The sequence below is a fragment of the Acipenser ruthenus genome, chromosome 43 (assembly GCF_902713425.1).
Source record: "Acipenser ruthenus chromosome 43, fAciRut3.2 maternal haplotype, whole genome shotgun sequence".
NCBI lineage: Eukaryota > Metazoa > Chordata > Actinopteri > Acipenseriformes > Acipenseridae > Acipenser > Acipenser ruthenus.
The window spans coordinates 5,504,749-5,517,539 of record NC_081231.1 but is presented as its reverse complement, the minus strand read 5'-3'; the positions used below and the strand labels follow the sequence as shown (position 1 = coordinate 5,517,539).

General features: G+C 42.2%; 1 protein-coding gene across 7 annotated transcripts in view; it reads left to right on the top strand.

Annotated features, from left to right (window-relative positions):
* LOC117965850 (E3 ubiquitin-protein ligase TRIM39-like) overlaps positions 1 to 11,724 on the top strand; it is a 121,077-nt gene extending 109,353 nt beyond the window's left edge. For all 7 annotated transcript variants that reach the window (XM_059011855.1, XM_059011864.1, XM_059011858.1 and 4 more), the window contains one exon: positions 10,299 to 11,724. In XM_059011855.1, coding sequence (XP_058867838.1) covers positions 10,299 to 10,849 — 551 coding nt within the window. In that variant the 3' untranslated portion in view covers positions 10,850 to 11,724. The remainder of the gene's footprint in view (positions 1 to 10,298) is intronic.
* Positions 11,725 to 12,791: the final 1,067 nt, after the last annotated feature.

The window sequence follows — 12,791 nt, the reverse complement described above, 5'->3', positions numbered from 1 at the left end:
ACTGAGACAGACCTCATGTATTAATTATATAGAAATATGAACTAAACTGATACAGACCTCATTGTATTAATTATATAGAAATATGAACTAAACTGAGACAGACCTCATGTATTAATTATATAGAAATATGAACTAAACTGATACGGACCTCATTGTATTAATTATATAGAAATATGAACTAAACTGATACAGACCTCATTGTATTAATTATATAGAAATATGAACTAAACTGATACAGACCTCATTGTATTAATTATATAGAAATATGAACTAAACTGATACAGACCTCACTGTATTAATTATATAGAAATGTTTTTTTTTTCTTTAGTGGTCGATTGATATTGATGTAGGATGTGCTGATATTAACATTAAGAACTTTATTAAACCAAAAGAACTCAAGTCACAAGTATTTTTCTTAAACGGGTAAAAGAACAGCGAGGAGCCCGTCTCACTCACTGTGTTCACATCTATATTTACATTGTGCCCCATTTAAATCTCTGTGCACTCCCAGCTCAGCTAACGCCAGCCTCTTGTGCCTCCCAAAGGAAACACTGAAAAGGAGAGGAGAAAGTGTGTAGTTATAATGCCCCAGATTGTGAACTCACTGTGAAGTGAAGATCACATGTAGACACTGCAGGGCTCCATATGTTACACTTCACGCATCTAGAGAACTGCTGATCTGATTGTAATGAAACTTGGTACAGACATTCTTTATACACATTATTAAGAGTGTCACAATCTGGAGCCTGTCTGCACCTCTCCTCTCATGAGTGTACCCCTCCCTCTATCCTTCTCTCCTCTCCTCTCCTCTTCTCCTCAGTGGGGATGCATATCCCAGTGTATACTCGAGGCTGGGCTTCTGATTGTCAGTGTTTTACCCGACTTTTCTACTCTGCTTTAAGAATTCATCGGATCCCTGTGAAGCAGTTTGTGTCTCTCAGTCACAACTGAGAAACGTGTTCATAGTAAACTTGATTCATTCTGTGAAACAACTAAATGGGCTTTTCAATCAGCCAAGCCTTCATTTTCATTACAAGCAGGATGTGCAAACGAGATCGCGACATGTTAATAAGAGACTCTTTATTAAAGCTAGAATGAACAATACAGTATTTTATGCTGGACTCACTTTATTACAATCGCTGTGCGTGACTGTATTGACATTAATAAAGAGGAGTCGCTTCTGCTTTGCAATGAAAAAGTAAGACTTACGATTTAAAAGCCCATTTAGTAGAAAAAAAATGAAAATTCAATCAGTTGTACAGTTGTGATTGAGAAGCACGAATTGCTTAAATTCTTAAGGAGATGAGAAAACTAAGGGTGAAAAAACAGAAATCCGAAGCCCTACTTATGTTTGTGCAAATGCACCTCCTCTACCTCCCTTATACCCTCCATCATACCCTCCCCTCTCTCTCTCCTCTCCATACTCTCCTCTCCTCTCTACCTCCCTCTCTCTCCTCTCTATCCTCTCCTGTCCTTCCCTCTATCCTCTCTCCTCTACCTCCCTCTCCCCTCTAGCCTCTACCTCCCTCTTGCCTCTCTCCTCTCTTACCTTCTTTCTCCTCCCTCTGCCACCCTCTCCCTTCTCTCCCTCCCTCTCCTCTCCCCCATCTCTCCGTCTTCTCAATTCAATTGAATTCAAAGTTGCTTTATTGGCATGACAGACATCAGCAGAATTGCTAAAGCAATTACATTACATATCATATGAACAATATATTTACAATAACAATAACAACAAAAATAATAACAATGATCATAATTATTATATTAATAATAATTCTAACAAATATAATAATTTGGAAGGTGTCAGTAAGGTTAGTGATTTCAGGAGAGCCAGTTGCTTTATCGAATTCCTCTGTGCTGTTTGGAGCCCATTTATGGTTAAGTATGGTTCAGATGGTACAGCTTGCATGGCTGTATTAGTGTGTTACTGGGCTGTGCTGTTCTTTGTAGGAACACAGTAATTTGACTGTGGTCTGACAGAGGTGTTTGTGGCCTGACAGTGAATGCATTAATAAAGGAGGGGTCCAGGTCAGTGATGGCGTAATCAACTATGCTAGTCCCAAGAGCTGAGCAGTATGTGAATCTATCTAAAGAGTCCCCTCTGATCCTGCCATTAATGATGTACAGACCCCAGGCTTGAAAGAGATGCACTAACTGCCTCCCATTTGTGTTCACAATACAATCAGGGTTGTTTCTGTGGATTGAGGTAGGTGTGAGGTACGGAGGGGTTTGTCCAAATACATGGCTGTTACCTTGTGTGCTTCTACAGTCAGGCTCTGTTCCTGTTCTGGTGTTGAAATTTCCCTGGGTCTGGAAATGGCTGATCTCTGTGTGGAGGGTATGAAAATATTCCTCATTGTAGTTTGTAAATCTACGTTTAATTGACTACACGTTTAAACCCATTGTTAATCCCGTCGTTTAAACGGCCATAAATTTAATGTTTCACTCATTTCATATTTTTATATTTTACTTCCACTATTTTAAGTCCTATTTTAACCTCGGTTTGTTATTCAAAGTGCGTATCAATGGTAAACATAAAAGCATACAGGAGGACATGTTAGCACTAAAATGTAATCTATTTTACTAGCATAAAAAAATGCATTCCTAGTCGATTTTACAATGTACCATTTCTCCAGAAGCTCCATAAAAAGTGTGTGTAGCATCGAAAAAACATTAAAAACAACTCTATTTAAATTAAACTTAAAACACGGTGACAAGACTACATTTTTTGTTTAATTCACTTGTATATTGTTGGCAGGAAACAAAACATGTCCAGAACCAAAAGACTTGATGTATTTTTTTTCATTAAAAATCGAAGCCGTTATCTGATACAATACTCGTTCCCAACGTCCCCCCCCCCTTCACAACGGCGCATGAGCATTCACATGAAAAAATAAAGACTTCATTTCCCAGCGTCCCTCCCCTTCACAGCGGCGCCTGCGCATTCACATGAAAAAAATAAAGACTTCATTTCCCAGCGTCCCTCTCTTTCACGGCTTCTCTGTTCAGCTCGCTTGAATAATTAAAAGCTGTTCTGTAATTGCAGATGTCCTGTTGAACACACAATAAAATATGGACAGATAAAAAGGTGTACGCACTTTGTAACAGACATCTTATTCGCCGTTCTTTTTATAAATAAATAAACAGTAGCTCCATGTTTTTCTTTTCCAATGTGTTGCAGTGTTTTACTGTGGCGTGAATGGAGCCGTGAGGTGCCTTAATCACACAGACTATTCACTTTACTGAAATAATGTGCAGTACTAACACTAGGGCCCTATGGAATCACACAGGTTATTCACTTTACTGAAATAATGTACAGTACTAACACTAGGGCCCTATGGAATCACACAGGCTATTCACTTTACTGAAATAATGTACAGTACTAACACTAGGGCCCTATGGAATCACACAGGCTATTCACTTTACTGAAATAATGTACAGCGCTAACACTAGGGCCCTATGGAATCACACAGGCTATTCACTTTACTGAAATAATGTACAGCACTAACACTAGGGCCCTATGGAATCACACAGGCTATTCACTTTACTGAAATAATGTACAGCACTAACACTAGGGCCCTATGGAATCACACAGGCTATTCACTTTACTGAAATAATGTACAGTACTAACACTAGGGCCCTATGGAATCACACAGGCTATTCACTTTACTGAAATAATGTACAGTACTAACACTAGGGCCCTATGGAATCACACAGGCTATTCACTTTACTGAAATAATGTACAGTACTAACACTAGGGCCCTATGGAATCACACAGGCTATTCACTTTACTGAAATAATGTACAGTACTAACACTAGGGCCCTATGGAATCACACAGGCTATTCACTTTACTGAAATAATGTACAGCACTAACACTAGGGCCCTATGGAATTCGTGTTATTTTGTTCTGATTCCCTTTTTTCTGATTTCTGTTTTTACCGTTTTAAAAAAATGTAATTCAGTTAATTTTAAATGAACTTATTCTCACCGCGGGCAAGGTGAACAACACAAAACCGTAAACCTACAGACTTCTACTCTTTCCATTTGGTTTGCGTTCGTCTTCATTGGATTAAGTATTGTTTTATCTAATTGTACTGAAAAATAGTTTTGTTCACTTTAAAAACTGGTTGTATTTATTTATTTGTTTTAGTGCAGTGTGGGGCGCTCCAAAGCAAACAGAAGGGCGTGTTTCATAACTTTCAGTTTTGAACTTGATCAATTCTATATCACTGCTATGCCCGTGGTTTCACTACCATAAATCTTCTCTGTGTGAACACTGGGATCGTATTGTTCAAAGTGACGGCTGTAATAGCAGTCTGTGTGAGGAGTACTTTTTGTCTTGTAATACAGACGTTAAAAACAGCGTTGTCTAACTAAGTCCTTAAAATGTTTCTATTTATTTTCCATGACTGCATTTATTTAACGCACTCGAACGATGAATTAATTATTTTCACTGACTCATCCCTCCTCGTTGTTTATCCCTTACAGAATACCCCGTCTCATTTATAACACAGCTACAGAAACCGCCCCCCCGCCACCCATTCACCCACATTTGAAACCAAAGTTACTCCACTGTCTGTACTGACCATTAGTTTCACATGTTCCCTTCAAATATGTAAATCTCAAGCTTAATGCTCTTCTGCCAAATGCATTTTTTTCGTACAGCGCTTAATTCCGCGTTAATATTCTTTTGATTCCGTCCGTGTTCTCGTTAACACGGACTCCATAGAGCCCTATAAGACCTGAAAAAAAGAAATGCGATGGAGATACACAACAACGCAGGAAGCGGGTCTGTCCTTAATTTATACAAGACGTGTTTAGAGTGATCACGTGGAAGAACAGGTCAGGTTTACTTAAAGGGGATAACCAGAGACAGGGAAACATATCTGCGGAAAATATGCAAAAATAATTTGATAATATATATATATATATATATTACTGTTAAGTTGCGTTTAAACATATAATACAAATTTCAAACGAAAATATTTTTAATCCACGTTTACAGTTTAAACATTTAAACCCTTCCAGCCCTAGTAGTTTGAGGATTCAGAGGGAGGGGTGTAGGCTGCACTCAGGTAAACGTCAGTTTCTCCTTGGACTGCGTTTTTGTTTAAGCCGCGTGTGTGTCTGTCCTTGTTTAACTGAGCCGATGGATTGGGCGAGCTCCCCTCTGTGCCACACTAGTATTCCCCCCAAGTCCCTGCCGTGTGTGACTGTGCTGTGTTTCAGGGAGGGCACTATGATCTCCCTGTAGCCTGAGGGACAGTGAGTGGCACATCTGCACGGCACCACGTCTCTAATAGGATCATAATATCAATATTATTTACATTGAGAACAAACTCGGTGTTCTTCAGCCTGAAGACCGAGGAGTACAGACCCTGGATGTTCAGCAGCTGATTGAAAGAGATCTCATCTTTTCTCTTTTTTCTTTTAAATTTCTATTATTTATAATAAAACAAAATGCAAATTACAACATTAAGTAAATATGTAGATGTGTCTGTGCAGTGATACTGTGTCTGATACACACACACACACACACACACACACACACACACACACACACACACACACATTGTTTTTCTTCATATTCATATCCCATTCGTTTCTGGTATTTTCCCAGGTAAACTAGGGTTTCCTGTGTCCTACCCGAGTGCTGTGGGTCCCTCAGTCCAGCAGTCTTGAGCAGAGGGTGTTGAGGAGCTGTTTTATCTCACCCAGCTCAGTGGTGGCAGGGGGGGCTGGCTGAGCGAGGGCTCCAGCGTAGCTGAGCTGGTGCTGCGGCTGGTTGGTGCGCGGAGGGGCTCTGGGTCTGGCTGGTCCTGTCTGGGCTGCTTCGGGTTGAAATGGCTGAGGCAGTGTTGGGTCGTGCTGTGCTGTGTGGGTGAGGGTGGGTTGGCCCCTCGCAGGTGTGTGTCCTGTGGCTCCAGGGGGTCTCCTCACTGGTGTGTGTCCTGTGGCTCCAGGGGGTCTCCTCACTGGTGTGTGTCCTGTGGCTCCAGGGGGTCTCCTCACTGGTGTGTGTCCTGTGGCTCCAGGGGGTCTCCTCACTGGTGTGTGTCCTGTGGCTCCAGGGGGTCTCCTCACTGGTGTGTGTCCTGTGGCTCCAGGGGGTCTCCTCACTGGTGTGTGTCCTGTGGCTCCAGGGGGTCTCCTCACTGGTGTGTGTCCTGTGGCTCCAGGGGGTCTCCTCGCAGGTGTGTGTCCTGTGGCTCCAGGGGGTCTCCTCGCAGGTGTGTGTCCTGTGGCTCCAGGGGGTCTCCTCGCAGGTGTGTGTCCTGTGGCTCCAGGGGGTCTCCTCACTGGTGTGTGTCCTGTGGCTCCAGGGAGTCTCCTCACTGGTGTGTGTCCTGTGGCTCCAGGGGGTCTCCTAACTGGTGTGTGTCCTGTGGCTCCAGGGGGTCTCCTCACTGGATATATGCTGCGCTGGGGGGGCTGGCTGGGCTGCGGCCCATGGCTGTATCCTTGAGGGATTTATCAAAGACCCGGACGCCTTCCTGGTTGAGGTGCACTCTGTCGTACAGCTGCCAGGGGCTCAGTGTGGGGGGGTGTGCCAGGTGGATGCTGGGCATCAGAGCACAGCCCCGGACGATCTCAGCGTTGATATTACTGGTGATGTGTGTGGGGGGGTGTCTGCTCAGTGGAAATGACAACTCTGGAGTCTGAACTCCTGTGTGGCTCTCTCTGACACCTTCCTCACTGCTTTGGCCACGTCTCCGCGCTGGCCCAGGGCATTGGTGCCGGTATGCATGGCGATGTGTCGGGGGCTCCCCAGGCTGGTTCGGTTCAGTAGCTGCAGGGCTCTCTAACAGCCTTTTCACACGAGCACACCAGAGCCGAGCCGAGCCCTCGCGGTACGGCTAGTTTCACACGGGTCATTTTGTCGAGCCGAACCGGAACCGTGAAACTCTGGCCTCGCGAGATATCTGGTACTGGCTCTGTGCTGAGCAAGGCTGGGGGCGCGGTTAACTCGTACTGCCTGAAACGATAGAGTCTACCAAAAGATTTCACAGGGATTGAGAAATATAGGACTAAACCGCAGCGCGAAACAGTGTTGTGAAAAAATTAAAATAATAAAACAGGATTAAAAAAATAAACGATCATAACAATAAAAGCGTCAGACCGCAGAAAAAGTTAATCTGATGTCTTAATGGACGCAGTTCTTGGTCACAGACCTGCAGCGACCGGCGCCGATGTGTTGAATTCAGAGACGTGTCTTCTGGAAAGTATTTCTCCTTTAAATTGTTTAACGCTGACAGGGATCATTTCAAACAGAGACAAATCAAACCTTACAGTGTGTGAACTGCAAGGTCTGCTGCTGCTTCATGAATTGGGTTCCATGTATTTATCAGCAACGCTTTATATTGCGTGGCATGAATTAATATTAAATAGATATGCAATAGATATTAAATGAATGTTAAATTAATATTAAATAGATATGCAATTGATATTAAATGAATGTTAAATTAATATTAAATAGATATGCAATTGATATTAAATGAATGTTAAATTAATATTTAATAAATGTGCACTAGCTGGTTTCTTGCTAAATGTTAATCAAATATCGATTGAAAATGTAATGGCACGTCACGTCCATTTATATCACGTTTTGTTACCGTTGAAATTATGTAATAATTTCCCCTTATTGAAAATACAGTTAATCTGACTTGAATGTCAATGGAAAGTAACAAGGAATAATTGAACGTAAATTTAATATGCAATTTAACATTCATTTAATATCAGTTTAATATGAATTTATGCCACGCAATATAAAGCATTACCATTTTTTCTAATGAATAAAGTGATCAGTAATCGCGCATATTATTTTGTGGTTACTTTATAAACCAGACCTTAACAGAAAATAAAGAAATAAAGAAATAAGCTCTGTATATTGGAAATGCGCAAAGTGTCTGAAAATCACATTCAATTCGGTCATTTTAAAAAATCCCATCTATTAACATTGCATGTATAAAAACAAGCTGTACAGAAAAATCTCTTTAATGTTTCGTTTAGATTTTGTTTTTAATAGGCCTGCTTTAAATCTATTTTTCTGACGTGTTTACTGACATTTTTTAAATACTATTGTAATGGATGTGCAATGGATGTATTGTTTATTTTTTTAATGTAATAAGATTGAGTTTTATTGTGTGATTTTTATCATTTTTACTGTTGCACTGTCCCTTTAAACTCCAGGGAGACTACTGGTCTCAATAGTAATTGCAGTGATAATTCGTAACTGGGCCAGCTGTATAAAAACAGGTGGGGTTAATCAGCGAGAGGGCGACCGGGTTTGAGAGATTTGTGAGCTGAGAGCACGGGTCGGGGAACTACTGTTTGGTAAGGATTGTAACTTTGCAAGTGTAATGTTGAGGCGCTAGAAGTTAATGGTAAACTACGACTATTCATATTGAATAGTTTGGTCCGCTCTATATTGGAGTGGTTTCAGTGAAGTATCCCCCGTGCTCTTAGACGTCGGTAGCAATTGTATGGGTTTGATTACAAAAGAATGTGCATTGTCTGTATTCTGAGTTGGTAATTACGATCCTGTGAATTTCAATGTAATTATCTGAGCGCTGTATATGAACTACTTTTCTGTGTTATTGGTTGTTTTAGACTTTTAGAGTAGCGTCTTTGTCCTGATTATCCTAACTGTAATTGTGTATGAGTTTACAATGTATAGTTATAAAAGGTCTGTTAACTGTTGATTGCACACCTGCACTTTATCAACTTGTGTATTAACTAAAATAGCGGCTATTGGAGTGTTTAAGCATTAGGCATTTTTTTAGGTTGCACGACGTTTTTTGTTTTTCTATGAAAACCACTGATTTTTAGTTTTTTTTAAAGTGTGTTATTTAAGGTTCGTTTTATTGTTTGGAATTGTGTTGGTGGAAACCACTATTTGTTTTGAAGGCTGTTATTTAAGTGTTATTGTGCTGTGAATTATCTTTTTATTTAGAAGTGTTGGTGTGATATGACTGTTAAAAGTTATCCTAGTGCTTGTAGTCTGATGGGATTGCTCTTGGTTAATAATCTGTTGCTATAGTTTAAAGGTTGTTGCTATCTAATCTGCTGCTATAGGTAAAAGCTGTGATATTTTGTTTAAATAAAATTCTTGTTGTTTTTATACCTTGTTGTCCTCACTTTACACACTGTGCTGTCTTGATTTTTAAAGAACCTGTTATTTGGAGTTATATTAACTTCAAATTGGCGTAGTCATTAATTCTACTTAATTGGTTATTTTAAGATAGTCAATTTAATTATAGGGATAACCGAGGGGGTTATCCTTGGTTAACTACTGAACGGTGTTTTGGAGGGGGGCGCTACACTATCTGTAACTTTTTAAAGTTATTAGTAGTAGTTAATCTAACTTTAAATAATATGAAATGAAATTATTCGGTTTGTATTTGCAGTCAGCAGCATGTGAAACACAAACCCATATTTGTGTATTCCTGTGAAATCTTTTGGTACTTTATCGTTTGGGACAGTCCGACCTCGGGATCCATTCACAAAACAAATCCACAGCACTCCTCTGTGCGCGCGTGTCCGCGGAATCTGATGTCACGTTCCACAGGCAGCTTCTTCTTTGAGCAGCAGTGTGAACACACCCGCGCTGGGGGGCTCGGCTCGGGTCCGGCTCGGCTCGGCTCGGCTCGGGTGTGCTAGTCTGAAAAGGCTAAGATGTTTGGGCTCCAGATCTTGTTCACTCGCCGGTCACGGAAGAGCCTCCGTCAGGGTTTTCTCTCACACTTTCAGTTTGTGTTGTTCTTCTCCCCTCTTCAGGATCGCGTATCTCGCGGCTCATTGCGTTCACTGCGGTTTCCATGACAACCGAACACTGCTACAGTTCGAAATTCGAAGAACTGCTACAATTCCAACTGCGATTCCAAACTGCAGCTTGAGTTCATCCTGTCGATTTAAGAGACTTTACTGTACGAGGCGATCTCGGGGTTTAGTTAATATTTATATCTAGTAAATATTATTATTTCAAGATTCATTTTAATTGAGGTAAGAGGCTCAGCTTCTGCAACACCTTTCTTTCTTTCTTTCGTTCCTCTTTTATATAATAATAATAATCATAATAATCATAATCATAATCATAATCATAATAATAATCATCATCTGTCTTGGACGTCATTTTAAGGTTATTTTAGGTTGTGGTTTGGCTGGTTAAGAAAATGTCCTGTTAGGCCATTTTTTTTTTTTTTAAACCCTTTTTGTATAATAATTATTATTATTATTATTATTATTATTATTATTATTATTATTATTATTATTATTATGTCTCCTCTCTGCTCCACAGTTGATGTGACTCTGGACCCTGATACAGCACAGCCCCGGCTCATCCTGTCTGCGGAGGGGAAACGAGTGAGAAAGGGAGGGACATGGCAGGATCTCCCTGACAATCCAAAGAGATTTGATGGCTGGCTCTGTGTGCTGGGCAGGGAGAGCTTCACCTCGGAGAGACGCTACTGGCAGGTGCAGGTGGGGGGGAATACAAACTGGAGATTAGGAGTCAGCAGACAGTCTGCCAAGAGGAAGGGGGGGATCAGCATGACCCCCCAGCAGGGTTACTGGACTGTGGAGTGGAGGAGGAGTGGAGATGTGTTCACTGCTCTCACTGACCCCCAGACCCCCCTCCCCCGGAGCCTGAAGCCCCAGAAGCTGGGGGTGTATCTGGATTATGAGGAAGGGCAGCTCTCCTTTTACAATGTGGAGACCAGATCTCACATCTACACTTTCACTGACATAGAGTTCAAGCCCAATGAGAAACTCTATCCATTCTTCTGTACTGTGGATGAGAATACAGACCTTGTGGTGGAGTCCCGTGACCCTGTCAGCGCTGCAGATTAAACACACATTGCTGTCTGAACCAGGAAACCTATTCAAACAGCTCAGACAATCTCCTCTTCACTTTCACTGACACTCTCTCTGCACTCTTCTGGGCTGATGAGAAGAAATCCTCTCTCTTCCACCCTCTTACCCTGAGCCCCTCCTCTTTATTTCTCTACACCCCCTTTCCTACTCTCCCTTCCCGTCTCCCTCTCTCTTTCCCCTCCACCTCTCCATCTCCAGATCCCTCTTTCTCTCCTCTTCTGCTCTCCTCTTTCTCTTCCGTCTTATATAATAATCCCCTCCCTCTTTCTTTCTCTTCCGTCTTATATTATAATACCCTCTCTTTTTCTCTCTTCCCTCTTATATAATCCCCTCCCTCTTTTTCTCTCTTCCCTCTTGTATAATAATCCCCGCCCTCTCTTTCTCTTTCTCTTCCCTCTTATATAATAATCCCAAGACTACTATTTTGCGCTACTTTTGAGTCCTTAAAAATGTCTTTCGGCACATCAGTCAAATGATCAGCGGCTCGCAAGGCTATGTTATGCTCAGACAAAAATCCAGAAAGCTTCAGCTCTGCAGTTTTAACAGCAGTTTCTAAATTTACGTTTTCAGTACTCGCATGCATGCACTGTGTGATTGACATCTGATTCGGAGCCAAACATTCTACTCTCCCTCTCTCCTCCCTGCCTTCTCCTCTCTCCCTCTCTCCTCCATCCTCTCTACTCTCTTCCATCCTCTACTCTCCCTCTCTCCACCCTGCCTTCTCTACTCTCCCTCTCTCTCCTCCATCCTCTCTACTCTCCCTCTCTCCACCCTGCCTTCTCTACTCTCCCTCTCTCCTCCATCCTCTCTACTCTCCCTCTCTCCTCCATCCTTTCTACTCTCCCTCTCTCCTCCCTGCCCTCTCTACTCTCCCTCTCTCCTCCCTGCCCTCTCTACTCTCCCTCTCTCCTCCCTGCCTTCTCTACTCTCCCTCTCTCCTCCCTGCCTTCTCTACTCTCCCTCTCTCCTCTCTGCCCTCTCTACACTCCCTCTCTCCTCCATCCTCTCTCTACTCCCTCCCTCTCTCCACCCTGCCTTCTCTACTCTCCCTCTCTCCTCCATCCTCTCTACTATCCCTCTCCTCCCCTCCCTCTCTCCTCTCCACCCTGCCCTCTACTCTCCCCTCTCTACTCTCCCTCTCTCCTCCATCCCCCCTCTAATTCTGTACTGTGATATTTTGTAACAGCTGTAAGTCTCCCTGGATAAGGGTGTCTACTAAGAAATAAATAATGATAAAATACTTTCTAGACAATAGATGAATGCATTATTTTCCATGTAATCAGTATTTACACTGAAGCTGAGATGTTCTCTGAATATTATTCATTGCTAAACTTAGTGAACTAATTTCTGCTATTTTGATATGAATCTTCTGTTCTGTTTTTGTAGCGCATCTATTTTCTATCTTTCTTGATTAAAATGTATAAAAGATATAACGGTGTTGTGTGATTTGCTGCTCAATTGTTTACCTCGGCAATCTTGAACGCGTAAAAAGAAAGACATTCATGACAGCAGAGTGCTGATTAAATGAGACCATTACACATATGAATGAATTGTATCCTTAAACTGGACATTTTAATTGTGATTGTTCACACATAACTCTCAACAATAACAAGCCTGTTGGGTCCATGACCAGATTCTTCACAGAGACAGCTGGGGCTGTACTACAGATCCACACCGCTGAGGGGAGGGGGAGAGGGAAGCAGGGGGAGACAGCTGGGACTGTACTACAGATCCACACCGCTGAGGGGAGGGGGAGACAGATGGGGCTGTACTACAGATCCACACCACGGAGGGGGCGACAGCTGGGGTTGTACTACAGATCCACACCGCTGAGGAGAGAGGGGGAGACAGATGGGGCTGTACTACAGATCCACACCACGGAGGGGGCGACAGCTGGGGTTGTACTACAGATCCACAC